The sequence below is a fragment of the Macaca fascicularis genome, chromosome 8, assembly GCF_037993035.2.
Source record: "Macaca fascicularis isolate 582-1 chromosome 8, T2T-MFA8v1.1".
Classification (NCBI taxonomy): Eukaryota; Metazoa; Chordata; class Mammalia; order Primates; family Cercopithecidae; genus Macaca; species Macaca fascicularis.
This window is the reverse complement of record NC_088382.1, coordinates 118,812,733-118,835,312: the sequence shown is the minus strand read 5'-3', so window position 1 is coordinate 118,835,312 and position 22,580 is coordinate 118,812,733. Positions and strand designations below refer to the sequence as shown.

The following is a 22,580-nucleotide window of genomic DNA, read 5'->3' as shown; positions in this document are numbered from 1 at the left end:
GCCTACAGATCCCCCCTGTGGCAGGTGTGGGCACCAGCGCTGAGGGAGAATCTACCTGGCAGCCACTAAATGCCCACAGGCGTGCCTAAGAAACACCCCCAGCCCCACGTTCTCTGGACAGGGTTCGGGAGATGGCATGAACTCCTAATTTAGGAGAGCCACCGGTGCCTGGAGCTCTGCCTGGGCAGGGAGCAGAGAGGGCCCCTCTGTATGAACATCTCTGCACAAGAAATGTAGGTTAACTCAGGCTGTTGAAATAGGCAAACAGGTGCTTTGAATGCCTGAAGGTCTGCCTGAGTGTGAAGCAGAGAGGGCCCCCCTACACCAGATCTACGCATAGGAAACGTGGGGCAGTTCAGGCTGCCAGTCTGGGCAAGGAGGTGCTTTGAATGCCTGGAGGTCTGCTTAGATGTGGAGTGGAGAGGGCCCTGCTGCACTGTGATGTATGCACAGGAAGGGTTGGGGTAGTATGGCCTTTAATTTATACTAAAAGTGCATGCGATTTTGCACATCCTTCCATTCCCATGATCTGGCAGAAGCTATCCATTGAGATATTATTATGTAACCGCTTTGCTAGCTTTTCTGGGTAACATATTTTGTGTTCTTTTGAACTAAGGAATCACTCTGTGTGTGTGTGTGTGTGTGTGTGTGTGTGTTTAAGGGAAGGAGTGAAAGAGGGATGAAGGGAGGGAGAGAGGGAAGAAATGAGGATAAAGGATTGCTATCATTAGTATTTTATGAGTGCTTTATCTCCTCAAGCATTAGGTGAGTCTGGAAGGGGAAATTTTCATGTTAATTACTACAAATCTGTGAGTGAAAATTCCTCAAAGAGATCTGTGCATGTTTGTTTATAATTACATTTTGTGAGATAATCACTAGTAAATATACTAAAATTCTTTTAGATAGGTTTTATGTGTGTGTATGTTTTCTCTAATTTCTTATTACATGATGCATTTTTCTTTTCCCAATAGAACCTCTGTATTACTGGCAACAGACTGAAGATGATTTGACAGTAACGATAAGGCTTCCAGAAGACAGTACTAAGGAGGACATTCAAGTACAGTTTTTGCCTGATCACATCAACATTGTACTGAAGGATCACCAGTTTTTAGAAGGAAAACTCTATTCATCCATTGATCATGAAAGCAGTACATGGATAATTAAAGAGAGTAATAGGTATTTTTATAATTTTAATATTCTATTATCTTTTTTTCTTTTTACTCTTTCCACAGTGGATACATCAGAGATTAATACAATAGTTCTGTCTGTATTACTGGTCACTTAAGATACATTAAAAATAGAATTACTGTGTCAAAGAGCATGTTTCTAGTTGAAATTAAAGATAATAGCATAATTATCACTTGGAGAATATGGTAGTGCTTTGTTTTACCAGCTCTGGATACAATAATAATCATAGTTGAAAATGGCTATTTATTTTAAATTGCACTTTTTCAAACTTTTTAATAGAAATAATTTTTTTAACTTTAATTTACTGGCTGGATAATATATTTCCATTCTTTAAAATTTAAAATATACAAAAGGATATAGAGTGAGAAGTCTACCTCCAACACAAGCCTATGGGTCACCCATCCTCCCACTCACAATCAGTGTTGTTACATTTTGCATACATTCAAGCACCAGACATACATTTTTCTTTTCTTTAAGGAAAACTACTTTTGATGGCTAGCTGCAGTGGCTCATGCCTCTAATCTCAACGTTTGGGATGCTGAGGTAGGAGGATTGCTTGAGGCCAGGAGTTTGTGACCAGAGTAGGCAAAAAGAGAAAATCCTGTCTCTAACAACAGCAAAAAAGTTTTTAACACATACTTTACACAATTATACATCTTGGTTTTGTTCACTTGCAATGATAAATCTTAGGGATCTTTCCATAATGAATATATAAAAATTATTAAATTCTCTTTTATGACATGGTATTTTATTCTATCAACTGCACCATCATTTTAGACAATGAATCCTCTATTGTGTTAATTTAGGTTGTTTTCAATAATATCTGTGTATATACATATTATTTCACATGTGTAGAAGTATATATGAAGGATAAATTTCTAAAAGCGGAATAATTAATATTTCTTTGTAAATTGTAATTTTTTCTTATGTAAATTCTCCATTTACATTTCTTTTGTGAATTGTGTGTTCAGTACACAGAGCCATAAAAGAAATACGTAAATGGTCAGGCACAGTGGCTCATGCCTGTAATCCCAGCACTTTAGGAGGCTGAGGCGGGTGGATTGCCTGAGGACAGGAGTTCGAGATCAGCCTGACTAACATGGTGAAACCCCGTCTCTACTAAAAACACAAAAATTAGCTGGGCGTGGTGGCGGGTGTCTGTAATCCCAACTACTTCAGAGGCTGAGACAGGAAAATTGCTTGAACCCAGGAGGCGGAGGTTACCGAGACTGGGCCATTGCTCTCCATCCTGGGCAATAAGAGAGAAACTCCGTCTCAAAAAAAAAGAAATACATAAGTTAAACTTCATCAAATCAGGAATTTTCTGCATGGCAAAATTAAAAATTTTTGTTCTTCTAAAGATACCATTAAGAAAACTAAAAGGTAAGCCATGGACTGGGAAAAAATATTCACAGTACTCATCTTAAACAAAGGACTTTCATTCTTAGTGTATAAGGAAGCCTTACAAATTCATAATAAAAAGAAGCCAATTTTTTTAAATGGTCAAATTATTTGAATAGACCTGTCACAATAGAAGATACGTGAACAGCTTGAACAGCTAGTAAGCCCATCAAAAGGTAATTATCATTAGACATTAGGAAAATTAAAACTAGATTGAGACACCAATACGTGACTAAAACTTTGAAGACTGACAGTATCAAACTTTGGCAAGGATGTGGGGCACCAGCAACTCATTCGTGTCTGGTGCAAGTGTAAAATAATAATACAATCACTTTCGCAGACTGTTTAGTAGTTTCTTATCAAGTTAAACATATGCTGATTTTTAATCTAACAATTCTACTCCTTGATGTTTAACCAAAATAAATGAATGTATATAATTTTTTGTTTTTTCTGAGACAGGGTGTCACCCTGTTGCCCAGGTTGGAGTGCAGTGGCACAGTCACTTAGCTAATTTTTGTGATTTTTTTGTAGAGATGGGGTTTTGCCATGTTGCTCAGACTGGTCTCAAACTCCTGACCTCAAGGGATCTGCCTGCCTCGACCTCCCAAAGTGCTAGGATTGCAGGTGTGAGCCACCATGCCCAGCTGAAAATATATATTAAAAAACAAAACAAAGCCAAAACAAATTTGCAAACATATATTCAGAGCAGGCACACTTACAAAAGCCAGAAACTGGAAACATCTCTAGTGTTACTGAAAAGGTGAATGGATAATGTGTGGTCTATTCATACAATGAAATGCTACTCTGTCATAAAGTGCTAGCAATAAATAAAAAGCAATATGAATGAATTAAAAACATGTGAGTAAAAGAAGCCAAAGACAAAAAATCGTACTGTATGATTCCACATATGGAGTTCTAGAACTGGCAAAACGAATCTATGGTGATACAAATCAAAACACTTGTTATCTATAGGGTGTAGGGAGATTGACTGGAGAAAGGTCACGGGAACTGCCTGTATGGTGGAAATAATTCAGTATCCTCATTGGATTACAAAGGTGTATGCATTTGTCAAACTCAGTAAATTCTACACTTAAAATCTGTAAATTTTATTTATAAATTATACCTCAATTAAGGGAGCAAAACTATCTTTTTAAAAACGATAAAGTTAAGTGTCTTATAAAACTATAATCCTTTGCCCCCCACTACTGTGCCATTTTGCAAATCTATTATTCCAGGCAATTTATTCCCCACTTATTTGGATTAATAAAATTATTTTCTTTTAATTTAAATCAAGTCTTAGTAATTATTAAATTCAGTGATGGATTAATGAATAGAGTTAGGCAGTTAATTTTTTAAATCGTCAGATTTGGTCAGAAATGAGAAATGGTTGATTTAAAATATGACCTAAATCTTGTGCTTTAAGTTGATGTTACATAGAGGATAACTTAGATGTTTTTACACAAAGTATAGTTCTTAATTAGTAGTATATGATCCATGTGAATCTGATACAAATCTCAATCATGAGCATCTAAGACAAATATATCTAGCTCATAGAAAGTTTGGAGTTGTAAAAGTAGGTATCTTACATTTCATTAATGAAGACATTTGGTGATTTTGTTACACTTTTTAATACATCAAAAATAATTGCTGGAAAGGTTCTTTTAAAAGTATTTTGTATCTCCACATACTCTATTTAAATTATGTTTATGTGTATGTGAGTCACATTTACAAATTGGCAAACCAACTAGAACGTATTGTTAAATGTAAGTTATCACGCGGTAACCCAGCAAAGGTCTAGGGGAATAGCCTCACTTCATGTAAGTAGTTCAGCATTCAGTGCATCAACATAGATCAGTATTATTTTTCCATTAAATTTGAGGTGTTTGATTATTATTTTGTGTTTAAAAAAGATAATTACAACGTGGTGTAGGTGGTATCGTTGGTTTAAAAACACACGATTTTCTGTACTTGAGTAAATTATTCGTACCTCTCATTTTCAAAAGTTACTGTTGTCTCACTTTTTAACTAATCTGTAATTATTATGTTTGGCATTGTGTGGGCTTTTTTTGCTTGGATGGTAGCATACAATACTAGTTTTAAAACGTATAAATGTAGTCTTACAAGAAGTCTGATTAGCTGTGCAAATTAGTGATGGTTTGGAAATTATAACAGATTGTATCAACTCTTTCAGACCTCTAGGTAGCAACTAGTTCACTGGGTAAATGTTCTTTAATAGTTATTTATATATATTTTTTCACTACTGCAGAATAGTGCAGTAGTGAATAACATGGACTTAGAGCCAGACTGCTTAAATAGCTTGTGACTTTGGCAAGTTTCTTAACCTCAATACTTTTTTTTTCTTACTTGTAAAATGGTGATGATAAAAATATTTCCAGTACTTTATTTGGTGGTTATAACCAGTGAGTTAAAACATGTAAAGTGCTTAAGACAGCACCTGACATATAGGTAAGTATAAGCTATTGTCATTATTACTATTACTATCATCATCATCATCATCATCATCATTATTATCAAGATTACCTTTATCCTGAGAAAATGTAACTAAATCTCGGGACCGGGCACGGTGGCTCACACCTGTAATCCCAGCACTTTGGGAGACCAAGGCAGGCAGCTCTCTTGAGGCCAGGAGTTCAAGACCAGCCTGGTCAACATGGCAAAACCCTGTCTCTACTAAAAATACAAAAATTAGCCAGGTGGGCATGATGGCATGGCCTGTAATCCCAGCTACTTACTTGGGAGGCTGAGGCACAAGAGTCACTTGAACCCAGGAGTCGGAGGTTGCAGTAAGAGAGATTGTGCCACTGCACTCCAGCCTGGGCAAGAGAGTGAGACTCTGTCTCAAAAAAAAGAAAAAAATGTAACTAAATTTGGGCTTTTATTGTGGTAGTAATTTTCAGTGCTAATGATAAGTACTCATATTATTATTTTGTATAGTCTCTTAAAATAGGTAGTTTCAGAAAAATGTTAAATACTGTAATTCATAAGGCAGTGATTATAACAGTCTTGAAAAAGAACGGCAGGTAAGTTTGAATGTCCTATTTGATAATTATAATAGTTATTATTGTATTCTTGCAGTTGTGTTCTAGGGCATGAGCTAATATGGTACACATGTATGAAAGATGGCACATGGAAAAGGTTGCTTTGTTGTGGAATAGCTATCACCACTCCCCTTTTCTGTTATAGCAGTGGGTGCTCCCAAAGCATCTTACTTGGGTTTTCCTTCCTATTCCAGAGGAACATGGGCCAATTTACTTCTCCTCCTATGTCCATAGTCTGCCTTGACTCTGCTCTCTTTCCCTTTCCTGCTGCATCAGTCCTTGATCTCAGGGTTCCCTGACAGGCCATTTTTAGTACACTTGGAATTATTTAATTGTTTACATGTACAGAATTAGATTTGAAATAAGTTAATAGAGAACACATTAACATCTTTTTTCCCTGTATTACCAAAGTTAATTTTTTTCCTTATTTCTACTTTTCAATTATTTAGCATCTGTATTTTAAAATTAAGATTTGCATTCATTTAATCTGCTTGATCTTTAGGTTAATAATCATATATTATGGTTCTTAGTTTGTGAAAATAAAGTTAATTATTGGCTCCAGACACAAAGAAGTATCCTTTAGTTACAGGCCTTTTCCTCTTTGCTTACATGCCCACATCCCCGACCATTCCCCAGATGTCTTACAGATCCATGCTTCTTGTATTTCTATTAAGTTCAGGAACATACTGCACACCAGTACTTTCTGGATGACCTCACTCTTTCCAGCCAGTTCTCTCTTCAGGCCATTTGATGTACCATTTCCAGTGGCACTTTCTTTGTTTATTAAATCTGGACTATTCGCCATTGGATTATAGGTTTTCCATCACATGCAAAATTTAAATGAGCAAGATTTTTGGTAAACCATCCTGTGGACACCGGAGGGTTCTTTCTATAGGAGATAGAAACAAACAGTATTTGTTACTGATTGTATAATTTGTATAATTGCTTAATGTAACTAGCTTGGAGATTTCCTTGATTAAGAAGAATGAAGGACTGACCTGGCCAGAGCTAGTAGTTGGAGATAAACAAGGGGAACTTATAAGAGATTCAGCCCAGTGTGCTGCAATTGCTGAACGTTTGATGCATTTGACCTCTGAAGAACTGGTAAGTGGTTGAAATACTAGTGTGACTTTCCAAGGGTCCAAAAATATGTTGTGTGAAGATTATGCCATGCTTTTCAAACATTATTTTGCTTTTCCTAATGTAAAAGATACATATCAGATACTACTGATCTGAGTGATGTTTGAATATGGCTTAAGTTCTAATATTTATTTCTTACACTATGTAAATACATACATGTATGTGTGGTCATACTATATAGAGAGTTTGCCTGCATCTGTGTATGTGTGTGTATGTATTGTGCACGCTCTCTCTCTCTCTATATGTATTTAGAAGAATCAACTGACCAGTGCTGGTAGGACAAAAATTATGTTAAAATTTATTTACCAAGAATCTACTTATCACTAAAATTTTTGAGGTGATTTTAGAATTTTGCAACGATATATATATCATATATAGTAATTTTTTCTTTGTAATGTAATTAATTGTGATGATTACAGTGACACCACAATACTTAATCATGAGGTTGAATATGTTCCCACTCTGATGACGTGTATGATCATGTTAAGAATGTGAACAAATACAGCAGTACATCAGAATTTTAAATTGTATGTTCATTTTCTAACAATGATATCTGCAGATGAAAGATATCTGGTTTATTGCCATCTTGAATTATAGAGATGAGGAAGACTGTACAAAGTATTGTTTATACTATAATGTTAATCGCATCCTAAGATAGAAAAAAAGGATTAGAATATTGAAAGTGAATGTCTCTATCAAAAGGAAACTTGGCCAGATAGAGAAACCAAGTTTCATGTTTGCCACTAGTAATTGAAAATTTCAGGAATCACTGAAACTCATATGTAGGACTTCAAAACTTTGATTTCATAGCCCTGTGTACAACAAACCATACAGGCTGCATTGCCTTATATTCACTCATTAAGCAAGTATTATTGTGTTAGGCTCTGGGTATTGGAGATGTGTTTTGAGATTGTAGATAATTGCAGTTAACTACTTTTTAAACTTGATGGTTTCAATTGAATATTAGTGTTTATGAGAAAGTTATTTATGCCTGAACACCAGTGTGTTTGTTACATTTTGAAAAGACAAACATACAATCTTATCTGCAGCTGAAGGCAGTTTTTTTTTCCAAATATTCATACTTGCCTTACTGCAGTGGTTAGAATGTCTGCTCCACAGCTATATAGAACTCTCAAATGGTAAAAGCAGACGTTCTTACCTTATTTGTGATCTTGGGGAAAATAATTGACTATTTTATCATTAAGAAGGATAGATTCTTTGTATTACATTGAAAAAACTTTCTTCTGTTTGTAGTGTGCTGAGAGTTTTTATCATGAATGATTATATAATTTTCTGCATTGGTGGGATAAGCCCTTCTTGGTCAGATTTTTTGTTTTGTGTTGTGTTGTTTTTTACCATCCTTTTCCAGTTTGGATATCTGGGTTATAACTTTGTAAAATGATTAGGGAAGTGTTCTATTTGTAGAAGAGAATGTATAGAACTAGTGTTATGTCTTAAAATGTTTGGTAGAATTTGTCAGTAAAACAATCTGGACCTCGAGTTTGCTTTTTTGGAAGGCATTTAACTATGGTGCCTTAGTTTTTAATGTTTTTAATTTCTTTTAACAGATATAGATCTGATGTGAGCATCTGTTTCCATTGCCTTTGTTTTTCAGTTTTCCATTTCTTAATTTCCATGTTACATGTATTATGTTCTTCCTTTTGTTTACTAGGAATTTATATTGCTTTTTTGTTTTCTATTTTTGAAGGTGATAGCCTAGTTGATTTTTGAATTTTCTGTTCCAATGAAAGCACTTAATGTTGTACACGTCCTTCTAAGCACTACTGTAACTGCATTCTCTAAATTTTTAGCCTACCTTAATTCCATAGGGATTGATTTGATTCGATGCTGGGCTTCAGTCTTTTACATGGCTGATTTATTCCATGTTTATTCTTACACCTAAGGCAAAACTTTTCATTTATCTCAACTGAAAGCCTAGGTTGTTTACCAGGGCTTCTCCTACTGTGTGGACTCTGAAGTCTAATTTTTGACTCCCAAGCACTTTAATACCCCAAACTCAGCTTTTTAGCCCCTTATTTGCTGCTTTCCGCTTGTCTTTTTCAACTCAGTTTAAAAATCAGTAAATGGTCTTTGGAAAGCAACATAGCATTTGCTATATTGAAGTTTGACCCTTTTCTCTGCAATTTCCTTTTCTCTCTAATCTTGTCCTGTGAAGCACTGGTGATCTTGATAGTCCTGAACTTTTAATTTTTTCTGCTTCTAAAGTATGGATAATTGGAAGGAGAAGGGAAGGAGAAATCTATAGGGTACTTTCTCTATTCTGTTGGATATAGATATCTCCTTGAGACACTGTGCAGAATGGCATCAGCTAACCAGGAGGTTGCTGGTGGTGCCGTTAACAACCAGTCACAGCAACCATAATTGTTCCCATTGATATTTAGACTATAGGCAACAGCCACAACTAGGCGGTTCCATATTCCAGCTGGGACATGGACACATGTTGAGGATGTAGATCTTCTAGAACTTCCATCCATTTAGTTTCAGATTCTCTCAGTTCATTTCATAAATGTTTAATAACATGAGAATTAACATAACTCTGTATCTTAGCAAACTAGATGTTTACGCATTTGGTCAGTTGTAGAATTGTATTTCTGCTATATGCAGATATTGTATAATTTATTGCTTAATTATTGTGATCCTGTTACTCTGTGAGGTATATAAGACCAGACAGTGACCCTTGCATTGAAGCAAGGGAACATTTAAAAATTGCTTTTATGAATTTATTTATGTCTAGTTTAGGCTTATTAACAATATTTCAGTATTTCTGTTTGGGTAGATATTTTTGTGTTTGTGTGTGTATTTTAGTGGTTCTAGAGGTTACATCTTTGACTTATCACCAACTGTCTTTAAAAACTATCACTTCATCTATAATTTAAGAAATTTATATTTTCTCTTCTGTTCTTTGTATTATTGTCTTACATTTTATATTCCATTAAAATTAATAATACATTGCTATTTTAGCTATAGTCAGTAATTCTCTTTTAAAAGAGATTAAAAATGTGAAATAAAGGTTTTTCATTTACTCTTATATTTGCCTTTTCATCTATTCTATATTCCTTTGTGTTGATTGACATTTTCATCTGATGTTATTTTTTTCTGGCTGGAGAGTTTCTTTTAGCGTTTTTTTCTAGTGTGGATTTGCTGGTGATAAATTCTCTCGGCTTTTTTCTGCAAAAATATTTGTCTTTTCTTCCCTTTTCTAAAGTTATTTTTGTTATGTATATAATTCAGCGTTGACAGGTTTTTTTTTTTTTTGTTTGTTTGTTTTTAATCTTACGCCTTCAAATATACACCATTGTATTCTGGCCTACGTAGTTTCTGATGAGAAGTCAGCTGTCTTTTACATCTTTATTCCTCTGTAAATAATGTATCTTTTCCTCCCCTGTCTGCTTTTAGGAATTTGTTTATTACTGCTTTTCAGAAATTTACTTATAATGTGACTTACTGTGGTTTTTGATTTTTAAAAAAAATATTTGTTGTGCTTGGAGTTCTTTGACATTCTAAAGTGTTGGCCATTACTTACTCACAATTTTTTCCCCATTCTTCTTGCCCTCCTCCAATTACCCATATGCTAGACCATTTGATATTGTTCCACAGATCACTGAGTTTCTCTGTTTTTATGTTTTGTCTTTGTGCTTCATTTTGTAGTCACTATTGCTATTTTTCAAGCTCACTGGTCTTTTGTCCTGCAATGTCTAATCAGCTGTCTGTCATATCTGTTTTGTTTTTCATTTCAGATTTGTGTTTTTATATCTAGAAGTTCAGTATGGTTCTTTTCTTTCATCTCTCACTTTCTCATGTTTATGTTTTCCTTTACGTCTTTGAGTATATGGAGCATGTTTATAATACGTGTTTTCATATCCTTTTCTGCTGACTTCGTCATTCTGTTATTTCTGTTTGTGTGATTATGATTTTATTGGTCATGGATTTGCAATTCATTTTTAATTACTGCTGTAACCTTAACATTTTTAAAGATGAAGAAACCCATTCCCTTGTTTATTTGTTTTACTTATTTGTTTTACTTATTTACTTATTTTACTTTCTGGATTAAGAATCCAAATCCAGATAAAGAAAAACCACCTTGCAATGCTCAAGAGTTAGAAGAATGTGATATTTTCTTTGAAGAGAGCTCCAGTTTGTGCAGATTTGATGGCAATACATTAAAAACTACTCATGTGGTAAGTTACTGTTATTAATATTTTTATAAAATTTTGTCAGTAGTTAGATGATGATTGGCCTGTATATGTTTTTCAAAGATACTTGATTAGCAGTTATTGGCTTTGATAAGTCTCATCACTCTGTCAAGTAGCATCTTTTCATACACTCAGTAAAACAGTGTTGTATAGTTTTGGTACCACTTTATATTGATATCTTTCAATTTGCGCTTTTCTGGATGGGTTTTTCATATATAATTGTGACCCTATAATGTATAATAACTTCACGTTTTTTTTTTTCATTCAACATTATGAACTTAAGCGTTTCCTCATGTTATTTAAATGTCTGGTTTAATGGTTGGATTATACTATGATGTTGGTCATGTCTGCATGTAGTGATTCTACCCATTACAATAAGTAATAGCTTTTTAAAAATACATTATGATGATGCTATTTTTAAAAATCTCTGCCTTTTCTATTTCCAGGGAAATGTATCTAATAAGTTACAGAATTCAAATTAATGAATCATAAGCCTCTGACAAATTGATTACTACTTATATTTTTATTAGTAATGATTGCAGTTATTGCCTGATTCACTGCATCTTCACCTTCATTTTTTGTTTGATCATTACTAATTGGTGTGCAGAATAAACTTGTGCCAATTTTTTTTTAACTGTCAACTATTTCATGTAATAACTATTTCTTTTGTGAAGAAGTTTTTATTTGTCTTAGTGTTTCTTACCAATTTGTATGACGTGTTTTAAATTTGAATAATGCTTCTATATCAAGTGAGTTAATTTTTTTCTTCTTTTTCTATTTTGGAATATTTTTATTCAACTCATTAATTCATCTGGAATTTGTTTTTCCTTTTCTCTCTTGTGTGCCATATATATATTTCACACCCTGCCCCCCCTAAAAAAAATTTACACTGTGTTTACAAGCTTTGACAGATTTGTATTAAGATACTGAAGAAGACTGCCTGGAGTGACTTGATGCAGTAGATGTAGATTTTTTTTTTTTTTTTTTTTTTTAATTTAGAACCTTATTAGACCTTCCTTCTTAGGGGAATCCTTAACCATTAGTTATTACTACTAAGTGTGTGTTTCATGGAGTTGTTTCTGTGAGCAGGGTGTCTCAGCCAATTGGTGGCTAACTTAGAGCTGTGCATATAGAAATTAGTGTTATTACTGAAACCAGAAGGAAATTTGGGAGACTCATTCCAAGCAAAAGCAACAGAGGAGATTGAGAGCAACTTGGTCTTTTGTTTCTGTTTTTAGACTTGTTAGTCTTTGATACAGGTTTCAAAGGCTCTGTTTTCAAGAAAACCCTGAAAAATTTCTGCCAAGTTTGCCCTGATGTTTCTTTGTTATGTAGAGGTTTGGGGGAAAGTGTATTCTACCAGAATTCATGTAACCGAAGTTAAAAGTGTCATGGGAAGCTGGTTTACCAGGTCTGAGTTCTGGCCCAACATCTTACTGACTGAAAGGAAATATAACTGTTCTTCTCACTCGCTGTCCCTTCCTGGTATTTTTGGATACTTACCAGCTTTCTTTAATGGCTGAATGTTAATTAGTACTCAAAGAAGTTGTACAATGAGCATTTCTAGTTATACCTATGTGGATAAACGAGGTGGAATGGCATAGGACCAATGGCTAGGCAGAAGTACCATTTGAAGCTGTATCAAAATTAAATATTTGCTTTTACAATTAATTTCTATCTCTGCATTGCTCTCTTCCTTACCATGCTTTAACACTAGTAAGTTCTAAAAAGCACATGGATGACATTTTACCAGTGTCCTCAACACCTACCAAATGTTCTGATTCATGATAGTTGCTTAATATATTTCTTTAGAATTATCTTTTAGTGACAGTCATTAAATTAAAAAAAATTGTTTTAGGTCCATCTTGGATCTCAAGAAATGACTGTCTTTCATTTTCTCCCTTCCTCCTCAATTAATCTTCTAATTGAAGAGTAAGCAGTATTCTTAGTCAGATTATTATATCCAGGCTGGGTACTGGTCAAAACCCCAGATTATCAGAGCTGTTTCAAGTTTTTAGGAGTTTTACTTCCTAGCTGTTGTTTAGTTTTGACATAATCTTATAGATGATTCCCTGAATTGTGATAAATAAGAGCCATCACATAGCTACTCTTCTCTTTGTTACCTTGGGTTAAATTTTAGAGAACCAATTTCAGGCGTGACTGATAGAAGCCTCTTGAATCTGACTAACTGGAGATTATTTGTTCTAATAATGAAGAATCTGGTTGTTCTTCTTAACGTTATACTTTTAGGTGCTGTAACTCTTAGATACTGTTTTCTGCCAAACTTTTACAGGGAAGGCAGCTGTATCTTAGGTGTCATAAAATGCTGTGGTTTAAACTTAGCTTCCCTGAAAATTTCAGTTCATCTTAGTACTCCTAAATCGTGTTGATCAGTAGTTTAATGATGGTCACTGAGATACTCCCAGTTAATGATACCTTTCTTCATTTCTTATGTTTGAGTATATTAATTAAAACCAAAGAATGGCAAAATAGAAGCATTATTACTGATACATTACAGTACAAAAGCTTAGTGGATCTACGTACTAAGTCCTAGAATTTAGCAGATTTACCTATAGTCACAGGCAATGTTAAATCAGCTCTGGCTGCCCCTAGAGGGACAGTTGAAAACTCTTGTTTCCTGAGGCCTCTAGCTCCTTATATGAAAAAGTGATAGAACTGAGAAGAATATACCGATTTTTCTTACATTTACCGATCAAATGTGACTTCACTCCTCAGGAATTTATAAAAGCTAGAATGTTATAGCAGTGGATCTTCTCAGTGTCGTAGATCAAGAGTGGGGAAGAAGTCTAATATATAATAAACAGGGACAATCTTTCCAACTTCAGAGAAATTCCATATTTCATCTTCTTCATTTTACGGATTTATTAAGACAAACTGAGATAGATGGAGTTTATATGGGATCAAAGAGAGAGTCAGTAGTGGAAACTAGATCTCTTGGGCTGCCAGTATGCTTTCCATAATTTTCCCTAAACCAACAGGATCATAAATTTCTCTTTGGGGATCCTAAGCTACTACAGTTCGTCCTTCCTTCTGAATAAATACAGTTAGTCTTACTTCTGTGTTCCTAAGGAATGTGAACAATAGATTTCTGTGCTAAGCAGTTTCTATCCTCAGAAACTTAAGAAATAAACAAACAATCCTTCATTGTACCATAGCTTTTATTTGATGAGACATTTCCAGCATTTTGTACATACCTTTTTAACTAATCACATTTCAAAGTTTAATTGCTGGTTTAACTTCAATTAGTGTATAATTAAACTAAAGATTCTTTTCTTTGTTTCAGTTGGATTTGAAACCAAACTTTCTTTTTATAATTATAAGCCCTTTATGGTAGAACAATTTTTATTCCTTTGGGTATACACACAATAATGGGATTGCTGGGTCAAATGATAATTCTGCTCTGAGTTCTTTGAGAAATCTCCAAACTACTTTCCACAATTGCTAACTAATTTACATTCCCATTAGCAGTATATAAGCATTCTCTTTTCTCCCCCATGTCACCAGCATCTGTTTTTTTTTTTACTTTTTAATAATGGCCATTCTGACTCATGTGAGATCCTAAACACTGAATACATATGGACACACAAATGAAAACAACAGACACCAGAGCCTACTTGAGGGTGGAGGGAAGAGGATGAGGATTGAAAAACTACCAGTCGTGAACTATGCTTATTACCTGGTTGGCGAAATAATCTATACACCAAACCCCCATGACATGCAATTTACCTGTGTAGCAAACTTGCACATGTACCCCGAACATAAAAGTTAAAAATTATAAGTATTTTGATTTTTATATTATTAATTTTATATAGAAAAAAATGCAGTGAAGTAAAAATGCATAAACATATATGTAGAATGGATACTCATGCAATGCTTGAAATTTGAAATTACCTTACATGGGAAGGTTAGTATATTCCCTAAGAGTTTTAGAAAATAATGCTATAATAAAAAGGTCAGAACTCTATGTTTTAAATGACAAATATCCCAAAATATATTTCCTTTAAAGACATGGACATTAGGGTTAGAATTGCCATTTGGAAAATAAAATGTTAAATAAATAAATGAAGCAGCACAATAAAAGAAATATTAAATATCAGAACTGAATATTTAATATTTCTCTGAAATATTAAATTGGTCACTAAAGTGTAAAGTGCAAATCAGAATTCAGATAGAATTGAAGATGAATTATTTTTACTTCTATCTAAGAGCTGTCAAAATGTTAGCCTCTGGCCATATGGTGACTATTGAGCAATTGAAATGTGGCTAGTCTGAATTGAAATGTGCTATAAATGTAAAATACACAACCAGATTTTGAAAATATGAAATACATAAAACATAAAATATTACTAATTAATTTTTATGTTGAAATGATAATCATTTGGATATGTTTGGTTAAATAAAATACATTATTCAAGTTAATTTATCCAGTTTCTTTTTATGCTTAAATATGGCTCCTAGAAAATTTAAAATTATGTATGTGGCTCCCATTTTATTTCTGTTGGACAACACTGATCTGTAGTAATCAAATTATATAGACTTGAATGACCAGAAGGTGATAGGATATTTTTAAGTATTAGATTATGGTGAATTTCTTAGATCGGATGATATTCATCTATTGCTTAAGACAGGGGTCCCAGCCACCCAGGCCACGGACCTTACAGGTCCCTGGCCTGTTAGGAACCTGGTCGCACAGCAGGAGGTGAGCAGTGGATGAGCTCTGCATCCTGTCAGATCAGCAGCAGCCTTAGATTCTCATAGTGGTGCTATTGTGAACTGTGCATGCAAAGGATCTAGGTTATGCAGTCCTTATGAGACTAATGCCCGATGATCTGAGGTTTCATCCTGGAACGCCCACACACCCCCGCCTTTGTCCGTGAAAAAATTGTCTTCATGAAACGAGTCCCTGGTGCCAAAAAAGTTGGGGACCACTGGCTTAAGATATAAAATTGAAGCACCTGAAAGAATATTTGTAACTTTTAAATAAACTCATCAAGACAGGAAGAAAAAGAGTTACAAACAGAAAATAATTAAGTTAATGTCATTATGAAAGGAAGTAGGAAAAGCAAGTGCGTATATTATTAATCCTTTCAAGAGGATATTAAGGATAGAATCAGAAGTTATTAGAGCATTTATAATAGTGTAAATAGTTATAATAGTTTAAAAAACGTTTAAAAAGTTCCTAAACCAGTGGTTTTTGGTCTCAGGACCCCTTTACATTCTTTTTTTTCCCTCCATATTTTATTAAACTATTTGGAAATGGAAATTTTAAATTATTATAAAAAACAGAATTATCCGTTACAAAAAAAGTCATTCAAAGTAATGAATAATCAAGTAATTTCATGTAAACGGCATTTTTATGAAACAAAATTGTTTAATTACAAACAGTTCATTTGTAATTAAAATTAGTATGTTAGAGGATTTGACATTTATTTTTTAATCAGGTTAAACTTTGTCCTTGCAGTTATGTTTGACTGATTAATTAGTATTCTTAGGAAGCCTTTTAACCACCCATTGGGTTTACTTTGCCTGCCCTTACCTCCTTCAGCTTTTTGGTGTACTTAGTTTTTATAGTTGGATTATATTTATCAAAATGTATCATATAAAAATTAAGAAATTTTAAAAATATTCATTTAAAAATAATAACCTATTGTTAACATAAATAATATTTTCTAATGAAAATTAGGACATTTTCCGGAATAATAAAAAAAAAGGAATGTCATTGTTTTACAGTTTTGCAGATCTCTCTAATGTCTGCATTAATATAGTTGAATCTTTATATCTGCTTCTGCATTCAATCTCTCGCGATATACTGCGGTTGAAATATATTCAGATTCCTATAGATATATAATTGGAAAGAGAAGGGTATTTAATTAACATTTGTAGTTAATGGTGAGTTTTTTCCTTTGATATTACACCAAAATTTGACGTGCCCGTTTCTTAAATATTAGTTGCAATGTAAACTTTTCATGCTCTGTTACTTTAAAATCAGTTGGTTTTTGAGACACTTTGAATGGATGTTTTACGCATGACGACAATTTGGAGATATTGCTTCTCTGAGTTATGCAGACTTTCCAAATGCTAATCTATTTCATTATTCAGTATAAACCGATACACACATAAGTGTTTGTTAATATACCACTAATCTCACCAGAAGAGTGTTTTAAGGATTGGCAGGCTGTCATCCTCATGGTGATAAATATGAGTTCTTCAAAATTCTAAGTTTTGTTCAAAAGCTGAAATTTTATCATTGGCAACAAATACTTTTGGGTGTTCTCCTTGAAGTGATAGACTTCAGTCATTTACTTTGGGAAAATGTTTGCCAAATCTCAATTCAGAATAGCCATAGTTTGTCAACTGTTGTTTCAGGTGAAAATACTGTTCCATGAAAAAATGGCCATTTCAGTGTTTGCAACTCAAAACGATTCCCAAGTGCTTTTCCTTGAGACAACCATGGTACTTTAGTATGCAGCAGAACTGCTTTATGTGTGCTTCCCATTTAATCATGCAGAATACTAAAAAGACATGTACTCAAGAGTCAAGATTTAATAAAATTAATCATTTTTCTTTCTCAAGGACATTTTAAAGTGAAACTGGCCTTTTCTTTACAGTGAGTACATGGCAGTGAAGAATGTAGCAACTTCAGGTAATTACTAGTATCTGGTGCTATTATTTGCAATAATTGATGCTATCACTCCAGCAATTTTACCTACTTTTTCTTTTGTACCATCCATACAAATTTAAAAATAGGGAGAAAGCAATTTACATCCTAGTATTATTATGAAAATAGTTTTAAGTATATGGACCCCCTGAAGGTGTCTCCCAGCACCCCCCTCCCCAACCCAATAGGGTTCTTCTGCATATCATACTTTGAAAGTAGCTTGTCTAAAAGAGATTGTGTGTATATACCATTCACACAATAACAGCACTAATTCTTAGAAAGTTACTTAAGAACTGTGAAGGTTCTGAGATTTTACCACATTTACAGGCTAACAAGTTAACCTGCCAGTTTAATGGATGCTGGTAGGAGACAGGAAATTACTGGATTGGAGACTCTATTACTTTGCACAGTAAACAGCATAAGCATTAGCATATTTGCACCAATTTCTCAAGTCTAAAATTCCCACTGGACAGAACAGATGGGTCCAGATGGATTCCCACCTACATCAGTAGGTTGTATTACAGGAGAGAAAACTTGAGCTTAGGGAACTTCAGTCTACTATAATGATCAGTTAGCATGTCTACCTGCTTATTGTCATAAACATTTTGCCTATAGTACTGGAGGGAGACACTCTATCTTCTAAGGCTATTCATTATGCAAACATCCGTGTGTGAACAAAGTTCTTTGAAAAGGAATTTGGAGGAAAGAGACTATTCCAGCGAACAGTTTGCAGACTGAGGAGATGTAGCCTTAGGCAGCTTTCAGTGTAAAATGAAGGTGTGTTCTAGAGAACAAAGAGAGGTTCAGTGTTTCTTTTCTTTGAGACAGAGTCTCACTCTGTCCTCCGGGCTGGAGTGCATTGGCATGATCTCGGCTCACTGCAACCTTTGACTCCCGTGTTCAAGCGATTCTCCTGCCTCAGCCTCCCGAGTAGCTGGGATTACAGGTGCCCACCACTATGCCCAGCTAATTTTTTGTATTTTTAGTAGGGACAAGGTTTCACCATGTTGGCCAGGCTGGTCCGAAACTCTTGACCTCGTGATTCGCCCACCTTGGCCTCCCAAAGTCCTGGGATTACAGGCATGAGCCACCGCACCTGGCCGGGTTCAGGTTTTATAGCAAAAGTTCCTGCCCAGGTTCCCAAGCAGATCTGTTTATGCAAATGAATGAATGGCAGCTTAGTTCTGATCCGTCAGCACAGCTGAGCCCCTTGGTCAATATAGCTGAGCAATGATTGATTGATTTACTTTGGAAAAATGTTTGCCAAATACCCAATTCTGAATAACCATAGTTTGAGCTGAATAACCACAGCTGAGCCCTGATTGACTGGGACAGGTGAACTCTGATTGGTTGGTTTTCAAGCATAAAACCAGAAGTCTCTGTCAATTGTTTCTTTCTAATAGTAAATGATGGGTGAGGGGATTCTGGCTGCAGTTTATTTTGGCACCAACAATAGGAACTGGTTTGGCTTGGTTGTAGAAAAGGAGGTCTTGTCATACTTTTACAAAGTCTTTCTGAGAACACAATAGGTGACCACTTCCTCACCCAGCCATGGCTGCCTGCTTCTGTTTTAACTTTGAGCACTTCAGCCATGGGAGTCCATTTGTCTATCAACTGGGGGCATTAACATTTGGAAACGTAGTAGAGAGTAAAGAGAGTCAGTATGTCTGCTTTCAAAACATACAGAAGTTAAAGAGACATGCAGAATTAACTTACAACAATACGAAGTAAAACCACATATAAAGGTATTTGAATTTTCTTTTTCTTGGTAGATTCCTTTAGCCCATAGAGAGTGGCGGAAGTGAGTAGTCTATTTTCTTGCCCTTATATTTTGATAACTGAAAGAAGTTTTTACTGTAAAGATACTTATTGCAGCAGTAATTGCTATTCATAATACCATGTAATGCAGTGCTCCATACCTGTGTGTGTATGTGCACTAGTATAGATGTGTATGTATAGGTATATATTATACTTCTTTATGGTATGTACTAGCCCTCACTCATATATAGTGAGGCCCTATGAGTCCTGAGGGCCTATGAGTCCTATTTGAAGAAAATTTACATTTAGAAAAATAATTAAACCATGTAAATTATGTTGGTATGAAGGCATCATTTTAATAAAATTTAAGTAGAAGTCTTTTATAAAAAATACATATTGCTTAAATAGCATTAATGTAAATCAAAATAAACAATCCATGTTTTTGTGTTTTATGTTTTCTAGATCTCATCTCCTAACTACTTCTCCTTATGCCTTTTTCCTCTTGCCCAAGAGAGCTGTCCTAAATGTCTAATATTTCATTGTTAATATTTATTACTGATATGTTTAACAGTCATTGTTAATTACATTGGGTATTCTTTTGTGACTTTTTTTCTTTAAGTTCGTGAGGGTCAACCACATTGTCATGTATAGCTGAGTTTCGTTTGTTTTGACCCTTACATAGTTTTCATCATGTATATATATGTAATGTATTCATTCTAGTGTGGATTTTTCATTTTCTTGATCTAGCAGTGCTAATGTTAACCTTTTTGAAACTTTCACCTTGTCCTTGTGTAATTTTTAGGTCTATAACAATACTGTAGGTTCAATTTATAGCCTACTGTTTAAAAATTAATATTGCCATAAGCATTTTACCTATTGGTCCATATTTTTGAAATACTAATATGCTGCATGCTGTCATATAGGCTTATACCACAATTTAATCAATTATCTAATAAATTTGTTTCCCCTAGATTTTAAAAAATATAAATATAATCATTTAAAATACCCCTCTCCATGTATTTTTTTCATTATCTTAGAGTCTTGGGCTTGGATTAAAGTGCTTTACAAATATTGCAGAAGTTACCTGTCACCACTTTTAATGTAACCATGCCAACATTGAGCAAATAAATGTATACGGTGCTTACATTCAATTTTGGAGACTATTGGTAATCAAGACAGTCTCTACTTTTAAAACATACAGTCAAGTGGGGAACAAGCATGTAAATAAGTATTTATAACAATAATTATAGTGTACGAAAGTGAGGAAAGAGAGTTGTATCAAACGAATATTGCAGTTTATGTGATATCCCAGAGATGATGGTTCTTTTGAAGAATCAGCACTAATTTGGCATTGCTGGAGTATAGAGTCTCAAAGAGACGTGTGTGTGTATGTGTGTGTGTGTGTGTGTGTGTGTGTAGAAATACTACTTAATATTATTTCCAACTTAATGGTTATGAATTGATATCTGAGATATGTGAATTATACATTGAGTTTCTTTGACTCATATTGCAGTTGATTTCTTTTTTTTTTTTTTTTTGAGACGGAGTCTCGCTCTGTCGCCCAGGCTGGAGTGCAGTGGCGCAATCTCGGCTCACTGCAAGCTCCGCCTCCCGGGTTCACGCCATTCTCCTGCCTCAGCCTCCCGAGTAGCTGGGACTACAGGCGCCCGCCCCTGCGCCCGGCTAATTTTTTCTATTTTTAGTAGAGACGGGGTTTCACCATGGTCTCGATCTCCTGACCTTGTGATCCGCCCACCTCGGCCTCCCAAAGTGCTGGGATTACAGGCGTGAGCCACCACGCCCGGCCGGAGTTGATTTCTTTATGCTTGTTTTAAATTCTGTTTGCTCCTGTTGTACCCATTATCTATTTTTTAGCTGTTTGAATAACATATGGGCCAGGCACAGTGGCTCATGCCAATAATCCCAGACTTTAGGGGGCCAAGGCTGGAGGATCACTTGAGGCCAGGAGGTCAGAACCAGCCTGGGCAACATAGTGAGACTCCACCCCCACCTCTTGTCTACAAAAAAAATTTGCCAGGCGTGGTGGTGCAAACATTTAGTCCCAGCTACTCGGGGGCCTGAGGCCCGAAGATCTCTTGAGCCCAGGAGTTGGAGGTTCCAGTGAGCTATAATGGTGCCTGCACTCCAGCCTAAGCAACCTATAACAGTGAGACCTTCTCTCGAATAAAAGAAAAAATAGCATATGATTTGATTTTGGGTCATAATTGTTGTGGACATTTCACTTTGACTGTTTTTGGTTAATATTGCTTACTTTTTCTCACTTTAATGACAGCTTAAGTGTTTATATCTTTGAGTAATGTTTATATATTTGCCTTCTTGCACTTAGATTATTGCCCTCATAAAAATCTGATAAATATTCATACTGTTTTTTGATATTTTTATTGTGTCCTAATCTTTTGTGTGACTCTTTGAGGTTTACTTTTTAGTATATGGAGAAATCTTTTGAATAGTAAACTATTAAAAGTATGAATTAGCAAGTACTTGATTTGCCCAGAAGAAACTTATTAAATGAGGTAAATTTGTGTTGCCCCTATTTTCGAGAAAGTGAAACTTATGAAAATCTTTAAAAAAAAAGAAGATGGTGATATTTAGTTTATATCAAAACAGAAATTAAAGTACATTATGCTTTAATTAAAGTACTACTACCAAATCAGTGAGAAGGTACTTTCTTCTGGAAAAGAGTTAGCAATAACCAGGGCACTATTCAGGCAGCTGTCAGCCATCTTCCCAGTACTGAACCTGCCTTTCCAGCTCCTCATTAATAGGCCATGAAGTAAAGGACATTTATTGCCTTATTAACCAGATAATCCCATAGACACATCTTTAATGTTGTTAATCAACCTATAAGGCTCTCATTTTTCTCCTCCAGAGAGCCCTTTCTCTGTCAGCATTCCATCTTCTTCCCCAGAATGACAGTGGGTCTGAGATTTTTAGCCTATTTGCAAGCTAACAAGTTAGCCTATCACAGTTTCATAGATGCTGATAAAAAGACATGAGGACTCCTGTGTCAGGCACAAAGGATAGTTTATCACTGACAGCAGTATCATTAACCCAGAGTATCAGCATTTGGACCACTTCCCTGATCCTCAATTTTCACGGGGAAATAGGGAGATGACCAGT

General features: G+C 34.9%; 1 protein-coding gene across 3 annotated transcripts in view; it reads left to right on the top strand.

Moving 5' to 3' along the window:
- The window catches only part of NUDCD1 (NudC domain containing 1), a 138,472-nt gene that overhangs the window by 50,579 nt on the left and 65,313 nt on the right, over nt 1-22,580 (top strand). For all 3 annotated transcript variants that reach the window (XR_010577455.2, XM_065519536.2, XM_045398597.3), the window contains exons 6-8: nt 972-1,176; nt 6,608-6,752; nt 10,862-10,987. Coding sequence is in view for 2 of the 3 variants with exons in the window: in XM_065519536.2 (XP_065375608.1) it covers nt 972-1,176; nt 6,608-6,752; nt 10,862-10,987 (476 nt within the window). In the remaining variant the exon portion in view is untranslated. The remainder of the gene's footprint in view (nt 1-971; nt 1,177-6,607; nt 6,753-10,861; nt 10,988-22,580) is intronic.